Source organism: Diadema setosum, unplaced genomic scaffold (assembly GCF_964275005.1).
Source record: "Diadema setosum unplaced genomic scaffold, eeDiaSeto1 scaffold_41, whole genome shotgun sequence".
In the NCBI taxonomy this organism is placed as follows: domain Eukaryota; kingdom Metazoa; phylum Echinodermata; class Echinoidea; order Diadematoida; family Diadematidae; genus Diadema; species Diadema setosum.
In genome coordinates, this window is record NW_027307667.1 from 198,267 (window position 1) to 222,825 (window position 24,559).

The 24,559-nt window shown below is 37.9% G+C and overlaps 1 protein-coding gene across 1 annotated transcript in view; it reads right to left on the reverse strand.

The window, feature by feature from the left end:
* Positions 1 to 3,907: 3,907 nt before the first annotated feature.
* The window catches only part of LOC140245844 (uncharacterized), a 59,074-nt gene continuing 38,422 nt past the window's right edge, over positions 3,908 to 24,559 (reverse strand). The window contains exon 11 of the mRNA XM_072325343.1: positions 3,908 to 4,105. Within this exon, the coding sequence (XP_072181444.1) occupies positions 3,908 to 4,105 (198 nt within the window). The remainder of the gene's footprint in view (positions 4,106 to 24,559) is intronic.

Consider the following 24,559-nt stretch of genomic DNA (forward strand, 5'->3'; position numbering starts at 1 on the left):
GCAATCAGATGGTGATACTTGGTTTTCTTAATATTTCAAGGAAGATAAGCACAAACAATGCTTGATGAGGTAGGTAAATTAATCAAGAGTGCTTTTTTTTTCATTCTCATTACATACAATCATGAAGGAAAAAAGGAAGAAGAAACAAATAAAGTTGTATTCATGCGTGTATGTTATATCAATGTATTGGTATATTAAGGTCTTTGGCCAAAGTAGGCTTTAGTGACAAGGAAATATACATTTTCACTTATTTTGTAAATATTTGAGGTTAATGAATGAAGTATAATGATATTTATGCAATTTGCTTGTTTTGTTATATCGCTTTGAACCTTGATGTTGTTTTCCGTGAAAGAGAACAAATATGATATTATACTGTGTTTTGATATATTTAAGATTAAGTTGTTATGCTGTTGGGGCGCATTCCTCGACAGTAAACGCAGGCAATTCACCTTAATGACACAGTGTGTGATTCAAACCATGGTATTCAATTTATGTCATTGTACAGTACACAAAACTCTCTGACCAAAGTTCATTTACAACTTATGATGATTTAATTGTATTTTTTCGCTGTAAGACTGATAGACCGCTTCTGGTATGTCTTTGCAAGGAAAATACGTCATCTTGCCTATTTTTATAACAAATTAAAGGTGGAATACTTTCATTTAGGTAATCTGTGAACTCGATCTTGCCTTTGGTTGTTATTTCAATCAAGAAAAATGGTATATGAAATACTTGCTGTAAACGTTTACTCAACATTTAACTTTGTCACCACAATAGTGTTACGATTAAGAGACATGTTACCTCAGATGTTCAAAATTGCTGTCTTCATTATGTAAATAGATTAGTTCGAGTTTCTGTTGTCATTGCGTTTAAGTAACATGGGTAGTTATACCTACTTCTGCTCATTACCTCTCTTTCGTGTAATCAATCGCACCTACGTAACAGAAATCGAATTCGAAGAGGAACGAGATGAAGGAAATTGCCCTTCGTATTGATTTGCATGTCAGTACTGATATGGAAAGATAGAAATGGATAATATTTTTGTTTGTGTGTTATAATATGTACTATACACGTACAGGTTATAAGCTGCATGACACTTTTATTTGTTTTTCAAAACTGTCAATGCTTTTGTATTATTTGGTGCCTTGTAAGTGTAACTTTTGGTGCACGATTATATAAGTTTAGAAGCTCTTGCGAAAGACATTTTAAGCCTCAGAATGTTGCAGCTTGCCAATGTATTTGAAGATGGTATATGTTATATAACTTTTACTTATCATTTTACAGATGAGAAGTGCGGATCAAAGGATATGTAAATAGCCTTTTGTTTTCTTCCGTTTTGTTCCGTATATCGTTCCCAATTTTTTCTTTAATAATTTCTGTATTTCTTTGAAACGAGGACGTTTCAAACTCGGTTGGGGGTAATGTGACAAAATTGGTATAGAGACACACCTCTCAAGATAATGGACCAACCCAGGGTGTGCAGTGTGCGTGAACACGAAAGTGTGTACGGGGTATGAACGATGTCAAGGGACACACGCAGCGGGTACAAAGGTCTTAGTGCAGAAGGTATAAAAGGACACTGCTCTGAGATCCAGAGATAGTTGGAGAGTTAGAGTTAGAGTAGTAGATAGTGAAAGTAGATAGCCAGAGAGCTGTAGGAGAAGGGCTCTGCCCTGCATGGGGTGTAGATAGAGCTGTTTGGAAGATATGTTTTCTAAACTTTCTGGTGGCTTGGCTTGGTATCGCACACATTGCTTGTATTTTTACTTGTTATACCGACTTCTCGGAGGACGACTGCACAGGCTCTGCTTAACAAACACACAGTAACGATATGTTATTCTCCATGACTCAGAATTTGATGTCAACTTTGTAGTTGTAAGCACTGCCGCTGATTGTCTGCTGTGCGATGTATGTGATGGGAGTTTATGGTTAGTGATGTGCGGAGTGGATTGTGAGAGTGTGATGGTAATGTGCAAGATCACAATATATTTTTTTTTCTGTGAAAACGAGCCTACAATCAACCCCGTAAGGCCAAAATTCGCTACAATACACATATATATATATATATATATATATGTTGCGAATTCACGTATTGGCTCCAATATAGCGAAGAATCAAGAAATAAACTAGTAATGCATTATTTCGCCAATAAGAATGAGTTTATTGAACAACTCAAATTTTCGGTGGCCTCCACCTTCTTCAGGAGTCTCGACGCGGAATGTCAATACCAAAACATAAATTGAACATGAAGAGCGCGCACCCATATACACAGAATTGGTTGCTATGAGAGTGCGTACCCTTTACAATGATGTTGCCATGTAGACGCAATGTAGTCAAGGTACCCCACGCATAAGGAGGAGGACATTGACATGTTTATTACGTAACAATGGTGTTCAATTACTTTGTATTATCACATGTTAAGATATCGACATATGTACTCATCAACGTACCATAAGTTACAAAATTAGGTTAAAGAGCGCTCCAACAATCAAATTGTTTCATGACTTAAAATACAAAAATCATCGGTAGGAAGAAGTTGGTATAATAATTCCTGTTAAGAAACTGATGAAATCGTCAATTACAAAAGTCACAGTTTGGTGGTGTCTCGCTGAAAGCTAAACAGATTTGAACATGCAAGTGTGAAATTGATTGACTCATACAACTGAGTAATAGGATGACAGTGTGAATCCATCTACAGAAAATAATACAAAATAAGAGTAAATTGATTATTAAGATGGAGACATGAAATCAACCACTGGTGTTGTGATAGAGAAATTAGTTGGTTATTCTGTCTGAGATTATGACGAATTATAGCGAATATTATGATTTCATGTCTCCATCTTAATAATCAATTTACTCTTATTTTGTATTATTTTCTGTAGATGGATTCACACTGTCATCCTATTACTCAGTTGTATGAGTCAATCAATTTCACACTTGCATGTTCAAATCTGTTTAGCTTTCAGCGAGACACCACCAAACTGTGACTTTTGTAATTGACGATTTCATCAGTTTCTTAACAGGAATTATTATACCAACTTCTTCCTACCGATGATTTTTGTATTTTAAGTCATGAAACAATTTGATTGTTGGAGCGCTCTTTAACCTAATTTTGTAACTTATGGTACGTTGATGAGTACATATGTCGATATCTTAACATGTGATAATACAAAGTAATTGAACACCATTGTTACGTAATAAACATGTCAATGTCCTCCTCCTTATGCGTGGGGTACCTTGACTACATTGCGTCTACATGGCAACATCATTGTAAAGGGTACGCACTCTCATAGCAACCAATTCTGTGTATATGGGTGCGCGCTCTTCATGTTCAATTTATGTTTTGGTATTGACATTCCGCGTCGAGACTCCTGAAGAAGGTGGAGGCCACCGAAAATTTGAGTTGTTCAATAAACTCATTCTTATTGGCGAAATAATGCATTACTAGTTTATTTCTTGATTCTTCGCTATATATATATATATATATATATATATATATATAATATTCATGCGTGTATAATACGCATATCTACAGCTTAAGATGAAAGTAATATTTTCGTAGAAGAAAATTGCTGAAATTAATCGCAGTATTTCCTTCCGATAGGCTTGTATTGATTCACTACTGAGTATAGCAGCGACATTCCTCATGATTGTAATGTATAAAAAATATGTTTCCCACTATACTTTTACAAGCTGCTACATTTGGCATCGGGAATGTTAGAGATCCTGATTCCATATCCTCAGGATAAACAAATGTCACGTTCCATTTTCCTTTGCATGCAATTTCATAAATTAATTATGTGGTTTACTTGTATACTGTCTTGAAACTTTAATACCAAATCTAAATCTGGTATCTTTTATTTGAAACGACTATTAATTCAAACAATCTGTGTTGTATGTCCCAAAGTCAAACATTTACCATTAACTGTACCTTGGTGCGTGTTGTTTGCGAAACAACTGTCTGGAAGAATTCTCTGGGCAGATTATCGCATTGGAGGTCAGCAAGTGAAAGATGGGGCATACAACACAGAAATTTGGCTAAGTTTTCTGCTGCTGCTGGCTCTGAATTCCAGTGCGTCGAAGTCGCCATGTGAATCTCACGAATCTGAAATAAACGAGAAGAAAAAAAGATGAATGCGCATTGCACCTTTTAAATCAGAAAGGTGCAAAGCTGCACGTAAGAAGCAATCACTGGTTTGGAAAAGATGCTACAATTGCGTAACACGTAAAGGTGCAAAGTTCAACCCATTGTTATTACAGTGAGGAAGCGCACATTTTATTACATTTCACGTGATGAGCCCATCACTTGTGAAACATAACTCCTGGACAGAAATCATTAACGAAAATGAAGATATGATTTTTTTCCCTCATATTTACACTTTATTTCGCAATTGACGCGAAATTTCAATTTTGACAAGGCTGCCTGAATTCAGTTTAAGAAGAATAGGATTTGATTTCTGGAACACATTTCATGTATGATATGATGTGAAAACCTGAATATAAGAACGACCCAAGTCCAATTTTTTGGCCAAATTCAGTTTGACATGGGAAATTGTAGCCTATACATGGATTCATCTTGTGTATAAATGATAAACACTAATTACCGGTCCTCCGGAAGTGCCTGAAATGAATGAGTGAAATCTCAAATGAATGTAAGAATGACCCAAGTCCAGGACTTGGATCATTTTTACATTCATATCATAGCGCCCTCTCTCATCGCTCCTGTCATCTCAGGCAGCCCATCCTGTATATGATTCAAAGACTGACCCAAGTCCAGATGATTTTTAAAGAACAACCAAAGTCCATCACACAAAATGGCCCCTCTTCAATTAATGTAAATGCTAAATGTTCTAATTTGTAAGTACAATGTTGCCCTCCCATCACAGTTGAATAGAAAATTATTTGACAAATAAAACAGATATGATTTTTTTTTTTAACTGGAAAAGGCCTTCCATGTACTTGGGTCATTCTTATATTCAGATACTCAATTCATTGTTGCCTGATATGTGCCCACATGGGTGCATATAATGGTATGCCCTAAACGAAGTAGTACTTATCTGTGATTTTCTCCATAGCACACAATCCCTAAAGTATCTCATCTTTTCAAGGATTCTGTGCACTATAATGAAAGTTTTCTTTGTATCTTGTTTATCTTTCTATCTTTTATAAAGGTAATTACTAACTTATTCACAATATATGAATATATATATATATATATATATATGTGTGTGTGTGTACACAATATTCCCCATGTATATCTGTTTACCTTAACAATAGACAACATTATGATGGTTTTTTGGATGTACATATATTGATCAAATTGGCTGCCATATTTAACATCCTAAAACCCCAACTCCTGGAAGAATTGCATCAATAACATTCGGAGTCATCATCTTGGAACTAGGTACTGTAATCTTTTGTCAAGGCCCCCTCTCTGTTATGGGAGAGCGAAGCGAGCCCAGGTGTGCTGAGCGCCAAAGGCGTAAATCCGTACTGAGGAGTGGGGAGGGGGGGGGGGGGGGGAGTGCTCGGCGATAGTTACCATCACGACGATTACAAACCAATAACCGGACCGGCGCAGCCCTTGGGGGGGGGGGGGGGAGAGTAAAGCTTGGTTCCCCCTCCAAACACACACACACACACACACACATACACACTTTACAGGATCGAATGTCCTACTCTTTTGCGTGCAAAGTGGGAGGGAAGTGGCAGGAAAATATAAAGACTTTTTGTTCTTGGTTTTTCTTTTTTGTTGTTCTTGTTGTTTTTGTTGTTGTTGTTGTTGTTAGTTTGTTGTTGTTTTTTTTTTTGGTTTTTTTTTTTTTTTTTTTGCTTGTCAGCTGACTTTCGCCGGCAAATCAGACCTTAAAAGTATGGAGACTTTTTTGTTGTATTTCTCTTTTTTCTTTGGATGTTCTTTTTTTTTTTTTTGGATTGACAGGCGATTTTGACCCCCCCCCCCCTTTGAAAAACATAGCGCAGCCCTGAATAATGCCCAAATAGATTCAATAATATATTTTTGTTTGTTTGTTTTTATTTCTGCATTTTTCATTATTTAGATTCAAAGTAACATCATGATTTTTTTTTTTACATTTTCAATACTAGATAACATCATCAATAACATTTAAGGAAAATACAGTACATACCTAACGTATTGTCGGCGATGATAATAAACGACGTAATTTGATACGAAATTTTTATAAGTTGAAAAATGCATCAGACCACATATCGAAAGCGTGTGCTTGAACTGATAGTGGCGTGAGGAAGTGGTATTGAAAAAAAAAAATCGAAAAAAAGTAAGAGTGTTAGTCTGATATTGTGCAAGGTGAATCGTGCTATTCAAAGTGCGGATGTGCATGGACCTCAAAATAATGGAAAACTGAGAATAAAAAGGATTCATAAATTCGGTGCATTAAAACCATTATGCAAATGAGACACTTGAAACAATTCTTATGTCAGACACAGTTTCAATTCAGTTGGTACAAATTCAATAAAATGGTAATATGGATATCCATTTCTTTGTATGTAATAACGTAGTAGATGTATTCCTGTAGCCATGAATTGTATTCTTCAATTTTCTTGATTTAAGTCAATAAAGCAATCATCCCAGGCGCATCGTTGCGTTTTAATAATGGTGGGTGGGGGAGGGACTTGGAGTTTAAATATCTGTGCGAGGGAGCGGAGCAACGTAGCGAGGGAAGGGTGTGGGAGGGGGATATCCCCCTTCCCACGCGAGAAAGATTTTGCATTTTCAGACCTGAAATTCAGCGATCTGGTACACACTTTTGGTGGAATTTGGTGGGTTTTTTCGTATAAAAAACAACTAATAAAAAGAAATATTAATAGATAATTAAATGACTACATCGTGGTGTTTCAGCTCTTGCTTCGCCTGTGCGACATCACTGTGAAGGCCCATCACCGGCGTAGCCAGGATTTGATCTCAGGGGGAGCGGTTAGATGCGATGGACCGAAGCGAGCGAGGAGAAAGGTGTGGGAGGGGGTTTCCCCCTCCCACAGTGAGAACTTTTTGCCTAATAATGTTGTAAATGGTGCCATTTGATGCATTTTTTTTTTGCGTGTTTTATCGACTTGAAACAGTCCAACATGTTTAAGGTAGCAGTACATTTTATGTAGATTATCATTGAACAATTTTGTCCATAAAATGGTATCATTTAAACAAAAACTTCTTGTATTAATTCATACACTGTAGATCATGAACGCGACCGAGCCCGAGCAAGCGGAGCGAGCGGGTTGGGGGTGGGAGGAGGGGATCATGGTGTGGGAGGGGGGTAATCCCCCTCCCAGGGTTAGAACTTTTTGCATTTTGATGATGTATATAGTTTTGTTTGAGCATGTTCTTGCGCGTTTTATTTACTTGTGACTTGTGGCGTGGGAGGGGGACACAAGACGGAGTTTTTGCGTTATTTGAATTCAAATAAAGCGGTCTTAAGCACACTTTCTGTGGAAAATTCGGAAATTGTCATTCTCCAAAGTATGCTAAGTTTATAGAGTAGACCAATCAATGGGAGAGTGGCAAGATACGTCTCCCATATTCGAGGGAGCTTTTTTTTTCAGTTTTAGAACTAAAAGTCAACAATCTGGTGCACACTTTTGTTGGAATATCTGGAAATGTGTCAATCAGAAAAGGTGGGAGGGGATAAGCCCTATTCTCTATTCCCCTTCCTACACGAGGGAGATTCTGTATTTTTTTATTGCATTTAAATGTTTTGGTGCACACATTTTGTGGCATATTTGGAAAACTGTCTATGTTCAAGTGTAACCACAGTCTACTACTATGCTTAGGGGCGGGGGGGGGGGAGGGGACAGGCGAGCAGGGAGAAGGCTATGGCGAGTGCTAACACCACCCTTCCAGTTTTCTATCAAAAACGCAAGAAAATGTTCCTCATTTCGGAAATCATTGGTGATCATAATGATATCTTTGCCCCTCCACTCTTCCCCCGTCCACGCTCCTCGTCCTCCAGGATCGACGTCCCTGCATACGAGGGTGCTTTTGCATTTTTAGAATTTAGATGAAAATATCTCGTAAATACATTTATGATGTAACCTGGGAAAATTTCAATCAGAGAAGTTTATATGCTATCTTTTTTTTAGGCGTATCCGGGCACTTACCCCCTGGGCAACCACCCTCCGGATAACTACCACCCGGATAATTACCCACCAGGTCTATTCCCCCTTAGGGCAACTACCCCCCGGACAACTACCCTCCTAGGGCAATCACCCTCCAGGGCCATTACCCCCTAGGACAACTACCACCCGGTCATCTACCCCCCTAGGGCAACTACCCCCAATGGCAATTACCCCTAGGACATCTACCCCCCAGATAATTACCCCCTTGGTAACTACCCCCTGGATGACTACCCCCCGGATAACTACCCCCCAGATAACTACCACCCGGATAGCTACCCCCTGGATAACTACCCCCCGGATAACTACCCCCCTGGATAACTACCACCCGGATAGCAACTCCCCGGATAACTACCCCCCGGATAACTACCCCCCGGATAACTACCACCCGGATAATCACTCCCCGGATAACTACCCCCAGGATAACTACCACCCGGATTACTACCCCCCCACCCCGCCCCCGAAAGTTACCACCCGTTGTAATTTTTCCATAAGTTCATAACACCATATCAGAAGATGCACCTTTCTCTTACACTGTCATCATTTACTCTTTTGGCTTGCCATTTTCTACCGTTATAACACATTAGACGATAAACATAAGAAAAGGAGAGTTGATTGCACTGCAATTCATATTCCCTTAACATTAGCGAGGGACCCTTCGATTAAAGCCATAATTTCTGATAGGATCCGGGCACGGTTTTATAAAAGTTATCAGTCCTGATAAGCTGTCAGTTCCACACAATTACCAATCGTTGTAGGTCGATCAAAGCAGGTCCATGGTAACAAGTCAGTGACTCGAGCTTATCAATCAAGCAGAACCCATGTTTTTATTGAAATTATTAGGGACTAACAATATGTCATAACTGGCAACTTTTATCAAACGGTGACCTCATCTGTCATAAGAGTAAAATTACAGCTTGTTTTACATACAAGTAGAATTGTGCTAGCTTTCAAATTAAATGTTCTCGACACTGAAATCAAGTTCAAATATAAGTTAGTCTGATTAGAAAGAGTAAAATATTACGAGTTTAACGGTATTTCTTTTTTTTTCTTTTTTTTTTTTTTACAAAACACCCCTAGTTGTTAACGAAGTCTTTTGTCCTGCACCCTCTTTTTGAATAGATCTATAGAGAGTTGTCGTTGACAGAATCCTTTTTGCATTATAGGGCTGCTCTGTTTTATCCCGGCCATTTCAAGAGTATTTTTTTTTTTCACAAAAATTTGAAACCTTCTTGGAATAACATGCTCTTTAATATTTCGTAAGGGGTTTCTAATTATCTCACCCAAAAGATGTTTAAAACCTGAAGTTAGGTCTCGACTAAAACCAGACGATATGAAATAGCAAACGTTGTTCGAAAATAAAAATGAGAGACGTAATTTTCTGGGGGAGAGTTACTGTAAGAGGGGTGATTGGTTGGAGCCTAATTTTAATAAGGAGTAATTGTCAAGGGAGGTAATGCTCCGCGGTGATCGTACCAAGGAGGTGACAATCTCTTCCCACATCCTTGATAAGTACTAGTTGTTAATGCCCAATGATGCAGTAGGGCAATTCTGAAATGAGTGTTAACGGTATAACAGTAAAATAGTTACAAAATTGATGAAACAATGCAAAGAAAGCAAATTAAGACAGAGACGAAGTACACAAATAAAGATACAGTGAACTCCCGTTACAACGAACACGGTTATAACGAAATTTCGTTATAACGAAGCAAAACTTCTGGTCCCAAAATTATCGCCATTAAAGTCTATGGTACAAAATTCGCTTATAACGAAGACGGTTATAACAAAATTTTCGTTACCGAGCAGTCTTTTCTGAGCGCCACTGACAAAGAAAAACAAAAGAAATGTGCTCCTTTACAACGAAATGCGGATCGCATTCGAAAATGCATAGCGGAACAAGCACTTTTATAGCGTCTCTGCATGCATGAGCGAACGCTTCACATCATTGTATGTTCACTCCGTGTATCACGCACAGTTTCCGAGGGGAACTTGCGTTATTGTAATACAATAATCTGAATTCAGATAAGGTTTGTTTCATTGTTCCGAAGTCCTTTGATACAAAACACACAGATTTTGATACAACTAAATGTCCGTAATAGTTCGGAAATGAAATATTAAGCATATTTTGGCGTTATTCCAAAGGTTCGTTAATCCCATGATAAAATATGGTTCTTATTCTTATACGGTTCGTTAGTCCGAAAATGATAGGAATTCAAAACGTTCGTTAATCGGAACATTACAAAAAGAATCGTTAATCCATGGTGGAGAAAGGTGAGTACACTAACAAAACTTAAGAATTGCAATCCTTATAATCGTCTGAAGATAAATAAATCTTCGAAATAACTAACCTGTCTATTTTTTTTTCATTAACAAACTTTCTTCGGAATAACGAACCTTATTTCATTTCGGATGAAAAAGCCTTCGGAACAACGAACTTTCTGAATAGTGAACCTTTCTCATTTTTTTTTTTTTGATTTATAGTTAACCTTCAGAATGACGAACCTCATTTCATTTTCAGATCAACGAACCTTCGGAAAATGAACAATATATTATTTTAACTTAAATTATGAACTTTCGGAATAATGATTCTTCGGAAATGCGAACCTTCAGATAAACAAACCATCGGAATCCCGGGAATGGCAAAACTTCGGAATAAGGAGCCTTCGGAGTAACGAACAAGTCTGTAGTTAAGTGAAAAAAAAATAAATAAATAAAAACATAACCTTTGGAATGTCGAACTGTAACCAAATCCTACACCGTCATTTTCTACACATGTGTGACAACACAAACAACTTTATGCTCTTTTTTAAAATGTAATATTTAAACGAAATTAAAAAGGTACTCTCCCATTTCACATAGCTTTCCAGCGTATGATGAGGATTCAACAAACAGGAATTTATTTTTATGTGTGGTTTCCTTCTTTTCGTTATACATTGCATATTATTATAACGATATTTCGCTAAAACGAAAAAAAAAAACAAACAAACAAACAAACAAACAACTGTCGGTCCTGGGCATTTCGTCCTAACGGGAGTGCACTGCACATGAACACACACGAGATAAATCCCTTGTAATGAGAGAAAGAGGAAAGGTGAGTAATGAATGACAGGAATAGACTACCTTCACGGTACATGGACAGAGAAAAGCGAGAGGGAAGAGGAAGATGATGGGTCAAAACCAGGGCACGTGAGGCATGAGATATAAGCTCCTTAAAATTAAGAAGTGTTACATGGAGTTGTGGTAAACGATAGACGATTGTGGTTTTTAAAAAATGCTAAAAGTGAAGTGTAACATTTCTTCAAAATGTCTTTAGTTCAATGGTAAAGGCATTCAAACTTAAAACTTCTTTTATACTACTATCAAGAGAAATCCGAAATTTCGCAACAGTAAAAGAAAATACAGATTTAGCGAAAATAGTTTTGGTTAAAGGCATTGACATTTACTGGATTACCGGGTAGGATAGGGACAGTTTCGTTTTTGATGAACATAGAGTCAAAATACAGAAGGGAGGAATTAAGCTTGTACATAAATCGTCCTAAATGCAAACGATACATATCGTAAATCCTTACGATGTTGTTTTCATAAGATGAAGTATCAGTATGGCATCTCCGTGATTCCTGGCAAATGATACAAAGAACTTCGTTTCCTGTAGTAATAATATTCTTTTTATTAAAAGGGGGGGGGGGCAATGACCCGGGAGGTAGTTATCCAGGGGGTAATTGATTGGTGCACTGTCCTGGGGGGTAATTTTCCTTTTGACAGTTATATAGGGGAGGGGGAGTTATAGGCCTACTTATCCGGGGTAATCATTCACGGGAAGTTATCGGAGGGGGTAGTTATCGGGTGGAAGTTATATGGGGTCTAGTTATCGGAGGAAGGGGTAGTTAACCTGGGGATAATTATACCGGTGGTAATCATCGGGGGGGGGGGTAGTTATCCGGAGGGTAATTATCCGGGGGTAATTATCCGGGGGTAGTTATCCGGGGGGTAGTTATCCGGGGGGTAGTTATCCGGGGGGTAGTTACCCAGGGGGTAGTTCTCCGGGGGGTAGTTACCCAGGGGGTAGTACTCCGGGGGGTAGTTATCCAGAGGGTAGTTCTCCGAGGGGTAGTTACATAGGGGGTAGTTCTCCGGGGGGTAGTTATCCAGGGGGTAGTTTTCCGAGGGGGTAGTTATCCAGGTGTAGTTATCCGAGGGGTAGTTATCCAGGGGGTAGTTTTCCTAAGGGGGAATAGCCCTGGGGGGTGATTGCCCTAGGAGGGTAGTTGTCCGGGGAGTAGTTGTCCTAGGGGGTAATTACCCTGGAGGGTAATTGCCCTTGGAGGGTAGCTGTCCGGGGGGTAGTTGCCCTAGGGGGGAATTTTCCTGAGGGGTAATTATCCGGGTGGTAGTTATCCGGAGGGTGGTTTTCCAGGGGGTACTGTTCCTAGAACCTTTTTAGGGGACCCCCCCCCCCCCCCCCGTTTATTGAAAGTATCTAGAAATCTCCTCCCACCCACGGAACATTTGCATTCTTTTAAACTGATGTAACAGACCTGGTGCACACTTTAGATGAAGCATTTTAAAATCTGTCAATCTAAAGTGTATTAAGTAGAAAGGACTGAAAGGGGAGGGTATGGAAGGGGTTAGGCCTATTCTCCTCTTACGTGAGGGAGATTTTGTATTTTCAGAAATGAAATTCAGCCATCTTTGGGTGAAATATTTAGACAGTTTTCTATCAAAAAAAAAGTTTAAAAAATCTCCACATCTCGGGAGTTACGAGGAGGAGCAAAATGAATTGTTTGTCCCCAATACATTTTTTTTGGGGGGGGGAGGGGGGCATCCCCCTCCCCCTCCATCGACGTCTCTGCATGTGAGGGAGCTGTTGTAAGTGAAAGATCTGCTGCACACTCTTTGATAAAATTAAGGACATACGTCAATATCAAAAGTGTACAAAGTTTATGGAAAGGGTCCCAGCAGCAACGATCCGGTGCATAGTTCTGGAGGTAGTTGGTCAATTTTCCATAAAGAAAGTTCGAGATTTATCCTCATCTCGGCAATTGCTTGGGAAACAAATGATGTGTCTGCCCCCAGCATTTCCGTAGGGGAGGGGCAAATGCCCCTCCCCCCCCCCCCCCCCAGATAGATTCGACGCCCCTGATCATCCCTGGGTATGCCCATAGATGTATCAGAATCATCATCGTTTCAGGAATGATTCAGGAAATGAAAGCGGGGGGTTCAATTATGGCGGTATATTGTTTGTTTGTTTTCGTACATAATCTGCAGATGGTACCGAGTTGCTCGCGTCATAGCATGTTTACGTGTAAACCTATGCTATTTGCCGTTGTCAACGTCTGGACCATACCTTTTGTCGATATTACTTTCTTCGCGAGTGAGCGAAGCGAGCGAGGCCTTGATTATTATGTATACATTATCCTACAAGATAGAATACTGTTCAGCTCTGTTACCTGTCTGTCCGTTACCTCAATTTCAGAGAGGATAAATCCCCCCATTCCCCTCCCCATCCCCCCCCCCCCCCCGGATTTACTAAGTACGCCCATGCTGAGCGCAACAGCGCGGCGGCCTTTTGAGATCTGCTTCACACATTATCAGCCATAACACATAAACAACCCTATTGAATATTCATATTAATGGGTTCCGGTCGACTAATGGAATGGCGCGCTCCCGACATTTTTTTTTTTTTTTTTTTTTTTAAGGAAGATCAGTAATAAACTTTTTTCTTTATTGAAGAGACTTTTTAAAGATTCTGTAGTTCAATTCAATTCATATTCATTTCAACAACAAAAAAAAAACCAAGGTTAAAATATTACAAGAATTCCTGGGGTAACACCAAGAAGCGAACGCTTGTCGGGTGAGGTACTCCCTATTGCAATTATATATGATACACATAAATGATTATATAATATACAACATAAATGCTACTAAAATAAAACAAACATGCATGTATGCACACATATGTAAGAAAATACATTCACAAAATTACAACAAATTAGAAATAATAAATATAAGGTATGTGAGGGATCAAATAAAGTATAATGTTGGTTGAAATGTACGTTGACTCAAGAGATGTGAAATATCTGATAGGATAAATTACACAGAGGCCAAGAAAATAGTAAAATCATCCAATTTATTCAATCAACGTTCAACTGTAAGCGTCGATGATATACAAATATGGATCAACACAAATATGCAAGGATAATGATTAAACTGAACATTTGAACAATAACAGAAAAGAACAATATAGCATGCAGAATACTAAAAGTATATACTTTTTCGGACATATACAAATTGAATAAAATGTCAGTTTCATAATCAATGTGTAATATTGAAAACGTGCATACTATACATGTAGTAGACAATTAGTCAGTATTTCAAAAGAATATTTGCCAAATAAAAAGGAAGTGAAGTTGAATAACGTTGATATTTGTTGTTCAGTCAAATCAGAAGAAATCATAATAGCACGTGAATTCAAAGCAATGTATAAGGGAGTTCACGGTTGTGATTTGCGCATGTGCAGAACAAAGGTCAAATGAGAACGTCTGTGTATTTGCCACTGACTTTAAAACGTAAAGAAGTCTCGAGCAACTATGAGAATCTGAATTATGTCAGTACAATGAATGTGTTTCAGACTAAATTAGAACGTACAGGTGTAAGTTATTCATCAACAGTGATTAGTATATCAGTGATTACAAACTTCTCTGTAACGATAGAAAGCATGGTAAAGGAGGCGGTGTTCTATTGTATGTTAACAATTCCCTGTCGCTTAAGCTGAAACCTGATATGTATTTTTCCCAGGGTAATGCAGAGTTCTTATTTATTGAGGTTGAACATGAAAATAGTAGAAATTGCATTATTGGAGTAGTTTATAAACCTCCTATCAGTAATAATGATAATTTTCTGCAAGATTTTGATTCGATTTTATCATGTGTTTGTAGAGAGAATAAAAATGTTCATGTTGTAGGTGATTTTGATATTGATTTATTATCAAATGATCGAGTTTCTATTCAATTAGTAAATAATATAAATTCCAATTCTTTTGAACCACTTAGGATAGATAATCCGACTAGAATTACACAACAAACATCTACTTTTCTTGATAATATATTTACCAACGTGTGCCGCACTTTCTCCTCGTCAGGTATTCTTTACTCTGGTATATCAGACCACTTACCTATTATTTACAGTGTTTTCTGAGATGAAGCAGCAAAGCAAACTCAACATTACAGAAACCCAATTGACTCGTAAATTTACCACTGAAAAAATAGCAAATTTAGATATTGATCTCAGCTATGAACGTTGGGACAGTGTATTGATGGAAGAAAATGTGGATGAAGCCTTTGATGTTTTTATGACATGTTTTCAATATTTATACAAAAATATACCCAAAGTTAAAATGCAATGTAAACGTAAACGTAGAATTAAGCCTTGGATAACTAAAGGAATACTGAAGTCAATAGGAAAAAGGATTATGTACTATAAGACAAGTATTAGAAATCCCACTCTGAGTAATATATATAGATATAAGGTTTATCGGAATAAATTAACATCTGTTATTCGTTTGTCTAAGAAATCATATTTCGCTTCTAAATTCGAGCTTGTGAATGGCAATATTACAGCTACATGGACAATTATAAATGATGTACTTGGTCGTTCAAAAGAATCAACAACACAAAATAGTTTCAGGAATGGAGATCATGTATATGATAAAACAATATATATAGCAAATGTTTTTAACTCATACTTTGTAAATATTGGACCTAATCGAGCTTCAAAGGTGCCAGGCACAACGGTAGATTTAAGGTATTATTTGGAAACACCATGTGAGTTTTCTATATTTTGTGTTCCAGCAACGTATAGTGAAATCATTCAAGTTGTTAATTCGCTAAAATGTAGTGATTCAGTAAGTCATGATGATATAAGTAATAATCTTCTACAGAAAGTAGTTTTGAATATTGTTACCCCACTTACTCATCTCATATTGTCAACTTATCACTAAGTACTGGTGTTATTCCAAGTAAAATGAAACTTGCCAAAGTTATACCTATTCACAAGAAAGAAGATGCTTCCTTTATATGCAATTACCGTCCTATATCTATTCTCTCTCGTATATCAAAAGTTCTGGAAAGAATCAATTGTATATAACAGACATTTCTGTTATAATGTAATGTAAAGGACATTTCTGTATCATTTTCGGTGGACCTAAAGTTCAGGTAACGCTCTATCTTACTTTGTAATGCTAATTACCAAGGACATCTTTACGCACGCGTACGCGCGCGTCAAACTTTTTAAAGGCTCAAAACAACTTCCCAATGGGAAATCTCGAAGTTTCAGACAATTTTAAGCGTTCCGCGCGTGGGCGTCTGTCCGCGTAATTGCGCGCGCAGTGCGCGTAAGCAACATGAAAATGCACATTTTTTGACAGATTTGGATTCCTGATACCTTAAGTAAAAATATCCATTGATTTTCGATCAATTTTGACTTATAACAAAGGAATGTGCTGGCGTCAAAGTTGAAATTTCGTGTGCGCGTCTATGTGGAAATATAGTGAAAACATGTCTTTCTTTATTTCGCCATAGCTCTTTAAAACGTCAAGTGACCCTATGTTTTTGTTGCATATTACAAAAGCATATGAATTGAAAATAACGTTTCAAGTACCAATATTTCCCTAAATACATTATGACGTCATCATATCATCATCTGAAATCAAAAAAGTGGAATTAATTTTTTTTAGGTACTGTTTCTGACATTCATTTGCTCGTATCTCTGTTGTTTAAGCTCAATATTATCCCAAATTCAGATATGTTGTACTTTGAACATTTGCCTTTCAAGTCCAAGTCATGCTTTTGATATTTGATGACGTCATCATGCTTTAAATTGTGATTAAAGGTAAAGACGCAAAATCGGACAAGTTTACGTGTATTGTCTATGGGAGGTGATTTTTTTTTTAAACCATGCTTTGACTTAACAACGTTTAAGCACCTTTATCTCAGCTGATTTTGCTTCATTTCCTCTGAAACTTAAGTATGTTGTAGCTGAGACAATAAGCTGCAGTAATCATGCATTTTATTTTTTGAAATCTCTTCATCAGGTTGACAATTTTTGCAGTTTGAAACTGAAAATGAGAATGGAATGTGGACAAAACGATTCCTGATTCATCTTTCACATACATAAGTTTACGTTAATCATATTTTCTCGCCGAGACGTATGGTCGAGTGGTTAAAGGCGACGTCTCATAGACGTGAGGTTGCGGGTTCGAACCCCACAATATCACGAAACAAAATACTTAGCTATTTTACTTTTTTTCTTCAATTTTGTATTACATATTCGTCCATGTAGAAATCACGTTCGTATATAAACGCTCCTACACACACACATAAACACACACACACACACACACACACACACCATATCCCTCTTTTTTGTGTTGGAGACCACATTGCTTCGACTGCTGCAAAAATTTTGCAGGCTGACTTTGTCAAACCGATCATAGTTTGTAATGACGACGACGGAGGTGTTGTACTTAGAACAATTGTCTTTCAAGACCATGTCATTGTTTTGTACTTTGATGACGTCATCACACTGGAAATTGTGATTAAAGGCAAGGTATCAAAACCAGCCGATTATAGGTTTTATGTCTACGGCGCGTATTTTTCCCAAGTTGCCAGAAATGGCATAGCGACATCAGTCGTTACTAGGCCGCATTTCCGTCTAGCAATGCAATACATGTTCACGCGGTCACGATTGTTGAGTGGGCATTGACTTTTAACCTGTAATATCTATACATTTCTTTTTTGCCTTACCATTTCCGTGGATGTCCCGTGGCCAAGTGGTTAGAGAAACGGTTTCGCATGCACGCTCAATATAACTTCAAGGTGCCTATATCACATTCTTTTCTTTGTCGATCACAGATGACCGATATCTGATGACCCCAAGCGTATCACCTAACTCGTCAGAGTGACGAGTTTCATATCTCGTTTTTTATTCTTCTTTCTTTCTGGACAATTTTGTGTCGTCAATATCTCAAGAATAACATTACGGAATAACATGACATTTTCAGGGAACATGTCTCATGACAATATCTATCCACAATAAGGTTTTCATGAGAGTAACATATCTATGACGTCATCTAGGCGCCATTTTGTGATTTTCGGACCATGTTACATGATCGATCATAACTTCATAACTAAAGGTCATTTCTGTATCATTTTCGGTGGACATTAAGGTCAGGTCACGCTTTATTAGGTGATACGCTATCAGCGTATCACCTATTGTGATTGTCAAAATCTCTCTTTATTTCTTTTTATTCTTCTTTCTTTCTGGACAATTTTGTGTCATCAATATCTCAAGAGTGACATTACAGAATGACATGACATTTTCAGGGAACATGTCTCATGACAATATCTAGCCACAATAAGGTTTTCATGATAGTAACATGTCTATGACGTCATCTAGGCGCCATTTTGTGATTTTCGGACCATGTTACATGATCGATCATAACTTCATAAATAAAGGTAATTTCTGTATCATTTTCGGTGGACATTAAGTTCAGGTCACGCTCTATCTTACATTTTAATGCTAATTACCTAGGACATTATTACGCGCGCGTACGCGCGCGTCAAACTTTTAAAAGGCTCAAAACAACTTACCAATGGGAAATCTCGAAGTTTCAGACAATTTTAAGCGTTTCGCGCGTTCGCGTCCGTCCGCACATTTTCGCGCGTAGTGCGCGTAAGCAACATGAAAATGCACATTTTTTGACAGATTTGGATTCCTGATACATTAAGCAACAATATCCATTGATTTCCGATCAATTTTGACCTATAACAAAGGAATGCGTTGGCGGCAAAGTTGAAATTTCGTGTGCGCGTCTATGTGCAAATATAGCGAAAAACATGTCTTTGTTTATTTCGCCATAGCTCTTTAAAACGTCTGGTTACCCTATGTTTTTATTGCATATTACAAAAACATATGAATTGGAAATAACGTTTCAAGCATCAATATCTCCATGAATACATTATGACGTCATCATATCATCATCTGAAATAAAAAAAGTGGAATTAAATTTTTTAAGGTACTGTTTCTGACATTCATTTGCTCGTATCTCTGTTGTTTAAGCTCAATATTATCCCAAATTCAGATATGTTGTACTTTGAACATTTGCCTTTCAAGTCCATGTCATAGTTTTGAAATTTGATGACGTCATCATGCTTTAAATTGTGTTTAAGGGTAAAGACGCAAAATCGGACAAGTTTACGTGTTATGTCTATGGGAGGTGATTTTTTTAGAAACCATGCATTGACTTGACAACGTTTAAGCACCTTTATCTCAGCTGATTTTGCTTCATTTCCTCTGAAACTTAAGTATGTTGTAGCTGTGACAATAATCTGCAGTAATCATGCATTTTATTCTTTGAAATATCCTCATGAGGTTGACAATTTTGCAATTTAAAACTGAAAATGAGAATGGAATGCGGACGAAACGATTCCTGATTCATCTTTCACGTACATAAGTTTACGTTCCTCTAATTTTCTCGTCGAGACGAATGGCCGAGCGGTTAGAGGCGTCGTCTCAGAAACCATGAGGTTGCACACGTACGGGTTCGATCCTCACAAGAGCACGAAAGAAAATAATTATTTTTTTTAACTTTTTTTTTTTCTTCAATGGAGTACTACACCTTCGTCCATGTAGAAAACACGTTTGCATGTAAACACACCTATACGCACACACTCACACAGTATACCTTTGTTTTGCGTTGGAGACTGCATTACTTCGAGTGCTGCAAAATTTTGCAGGCTGGGCTTTTTAAACTGATATAGTATATTGTAACAAAATGAAATTTGTTCATATCAATTCAGTAACACAATGTAGTCGTGGTTACTTTGTGCTGATTTACACATGTAACAAGCTATACATTGTAAAAAAGGTATTTGCATTGTTCCTTTAAGTCAGTCTTCTGTATTGATGATTATTTGTCAATTAGTGGTTTTTGTGGAGTTTCAGATGGTGATAAAAAGTATGAATGATAAGTGCAGCGATAATTCCTACAGTAAGTTCAAAGTTGTGTTACAGATGTTTGATACATACATTTAGCATTGTGTGTGTGTGTGTATACGTGTGTATACAGGTTGGCCATATGACACATTCTAGACAATTAATCCTAATTAATTAGTAAACGTGATCAGCTATGGAACTGAATATGGTACTAATGTATGATGTTAATGATTCTAATTAAACTGTGACGAGTTTAAAGGGGAAGGCTAGTAACTGATCAGTGGGAATCAGTGGAAATGCTGGAAGATGATTGCTCCAATCCTTATGGGATTCATTCAAGAGTTCATTGTATATCTATTGTTGTGTGAAAATGATTTGCTTCAGAATGGTCTCATATTCAAGTAATGTGCAGTTTAGTGCTTCCAGGTTAGCGTCCCTGGTCAGTGACGGTGCATTAATCTGCACATCACTTGAATATGAGACCGTTCTGAAGCAAATCATTTTCACACAACAATAGATATACAATGAACTCTTGAATGAATCCCATAAGGATTGGAACAATCATCTTCCAGCATTTCCATTGATTCCCACTGATCAGTTACTAGCCTTCCCCTTTAAAGGGATAGCATAACTGTGTGTAAAAATAAGGCAATTATAAGGAAATTTTAGGGGAATTTGATAACCATGCCTATAATAATTTCATACAGGTTATAATACCTGCCTCATATTCGTGTGATAGATCGTCATGTCAATAGCAAACTGGCAACGTACGTTGAATGTGTTATATATTGAACAACTGTCTTTCAAATCCATGATGTTCCCCATATTTTCTTGTCGAGACGTATGGCCGAGTGGTTAAAGGCGACGTCTCAGAGACGTGAGGTTGCGGGTTCGAACCCCACAAGATCACGAAACAAAATACTTAGCTATTTACTGTTTTTTTCCTCAACTTTGTATTACATATTCGTCCATGTAGAAATCACGTTCGTATATAAACGCACCTATACACACACACAGACACACACACACGCCATATCCCTCTTCTTTGTGTGTTGGAGACCACATTGCTTCGACTGCAGCAAACTTTTGCAGGTTGACTTTGTCAAACCGATCATAGTATGTAATGACGACGACTGAGGTGTTGTACTTTGAACAATTGTCTTTCAAGACGATGTCATTGTTTATTAATTTGATGACGTCATTACACTGAAAATTATGATTAAAGGCAAGGTATCAAAACCAGCCGATTATAGGTTTTATGTCTGCGGGACGTATTTTTTCCAAGTTGCCAGAAATGGCATAGCGACCTCAGTCGTTACAAGGCCGCTTTTCCGTCTAGCAATGCAATAGATGTTCACACGGCCACGTTAGTTGAGTGGGCATTGACTTTCCCCCTGTTATATCTTTACATTGGTTTTGTGTTTTTTTTTTTTGTCTTACCATTTTCGTGGATGACCCGTGGCCGAGTGGTTACAAAAACGGTTTCGCAAGCACGCTCAATATAACTTTAAGGTGCCTATATCACATTCTTTTCTTTGTCGATCACAGATGACTGTCATCTGATGACCACAAGCGTATCACCTAACTCGTCCTCAATGTGACGAGTTTTCATGTCTCGTCTCACATTTTAATGCTAATTACCTAGAATATTATTACGCGCGCGTACGCGCGCGTCAAATTGTTAAAAGGCTCAAAACAACTTACCAATGGGAAATCTCGAAGTTTAAGACAATTTTAAGCGTTTCGCGCGTTCGCGTCCGTCCGCACATTTTCGCGCGCAGTGCGCGTAAGCAAAATGAAAATGCACATTTTTTGACAGATTTGGATTCCTGATACATTAAGTAACAATATCCATTGATTTCCGATCAATTTTGACATACAACAAAGGAATGCGTTGGCGTCAAAGTTGAAATTTTGTGGGCGCGTCTATGTGCAAATATAGCGAAAAACATGTCTTTGTTTATTTCGCCATAGCTCTTTAAAACGTCTGGTTACCCTATGATTTTATTGCATATTACAAAAACATATGAATTGGAAATAACGTTTCAAGTATCACTATCTCCATAAATACATTATGACGTCATCATATCATCATCTGAAATCAAAAAAGTGGAATTATTTTTTAAGGTACTGTTTCTGACATTCATTTGCTCGTATCTCTGTTGTTTAAGCTCAATATTATCCCAAATTCAGATATGTTTTACTTTGAACATTTGCCTTCCAAGTCCTTGTCATACTTTTGATATTTGATGACGTCATCATGCTTTAAATTGTGTTTAAAGGTAAAGACGCAAAATCGGACAAGTTTACGTGTTAAGTCTATGGGAGGTGATTTTTTTTTTAACCATGCATTGACTTGACAATGTTTAAGCACCTTTATCTCAGCTGATTTTGCTTCATTTCCTCTGAAACCTAAGTTTGTTGTTGCTGAGACAATAAGCTGTAGTCATCATGCATTTTATATTTTCAAATCTCCTCATTAGGTCGACAATTTTGTAGTTAAAAACTGAAAATGAGAATGCAATATGTACGGAACGATTCCCGATTGTTCTTTGCAACTCTATATTGGTCGAATCCACGCGGCCACTTGTGGGAAGTTGAATAGCGCCATCACAAGTCAACACTGTCACGACAGTGTTATTATATATTTAAGTTTCACAATGGGTCTTTAGGACAGTCATGTGGCGTAATCGCTTAGCGCGCTGGGTGTTCATGACGCCATACCGGAAGTTCGACTCCCGCAGGAGTTTTTTCTTTCTTTTTTTTTCGGCAGTTCAGCTTTACTCCGATGTCATTTATCGTATTATTTTATCAAGTATACGTAACCCGTGAACACGGCTGCTCTATTTCCCTTGTTCTGTATTGGAGTTTGGAGATTGGGTTTGCTTCATTCATTTTGTCACACTTAGTGTTGTGAATTGCCCCTTGTTACAGTGTCCCGCTTGCCACCTTTCGTTTGCTCTTTCCTTTTCTCTTCATTGGTTCTTGTTATATTGTAACAGGATAGGTAGGAACATGTACGTTTAGATAACTGGCAGGAATGGGAGCTGAATTGATTAACTCTAGTCCAGGTGTATGGCGCCTCGCTCATCTCTTTGAAATTCCAGGTTGTTATTGTTTGACCCAATAACGGAGTTGTAGACAGGTTTTATGTTGCTATAGAGGTATCTTGTGCCATATGAATGGAAGGCATCACTGTTAAGTAGTAGTAATGAACTTTTTCATGTTGTAAATGATATAAAGATATGAATTTCACATCCAATCTTCGGGACAGCCGTGCGGCTTTATAGTCGCTTAGCGCGCTGCATGGTCATTATGCACTACCTTAGACGAGATGTTCGGGACCCGCAGGACGCTATTATTTTTTTTTCTCTATCTCTTTCTCTGTTTTTCTTTGGTAGTTCAGCTTCATTCCGATGTCATTACCCCACGACACACAGTAACTCAAGTTCCCTTTTTTTTTGTCGGAGGCTGGAGGTTGGATTTGCTTCATTTATCATACGTAATGTTGTAAATTGCCCTTGGTATACAGTGCCCCGCTTGCCACCTTTCGTTTTCTCTTTCCTTTTCTCTACGTTTGTTCCTGTTACACTGCACAAGACAGGTCGGAAAATGATTTACATAACTCAACTGGAGCAGGAATGGCAACTGAATAAATTAACTCTAGGCCAGGTGTATAGCGTCTCGCTCGTCTCTTTGAAATTCCAGGTTGTTATTGTTTGACCCAATAACGGAATTGTAGACAGGTTTGATGTTGCTATAGAGGTATCTTGTGCCACATGAGTCGAAGGCATCACTGTTTAGTAGTAGTAATGAACTTTTTCATGTCCCTCCATGTCAATTATAGTGTGTTCAAAGGGGTTGTGTGTCTATCTGCCAAAGAAAAGGAAAACCTTATTTTCGTCATGGCTATTTCTCTATACGTAACCATAGGTGATGAGTGTTGTTGGTATCTGAGCAGTGAATAACACAGCACCAGGCTAAAATCCCCCTTAGTTATACGCGCTAAGCGTTAAATTTGATATATCTTTATGTATGTAGTCAATCACTGCTAATGGAGTTACAGAATTATGTTATGACACCTTTCACTGAAAGTTTGTAAAGCAAAGTTTATGGACAAGGCAAGCAATTGTACATGAATAATACCAATGATTTCAGAGGGAAATTGTGGTATACCTAAATGTAAGGGTATCATTGCCTTGGAATTGCTGAGACAATATCTTGGCACGAGGGCTTCCACCTTTAATAACTGATCCCTTTGAAGATGTGTCGGTCACGGGTGATCGTCATGATTCATCTTACACGTATAAGCTTCCGTTCCACACTCTTAGTTCGAGAAGACTTACCGCCATACTTCAAATTGTGATTAAAGGTAAAGACTAAAAATCAGACAAGTTGACGTGTTATGTCTATGGGAGGTGAT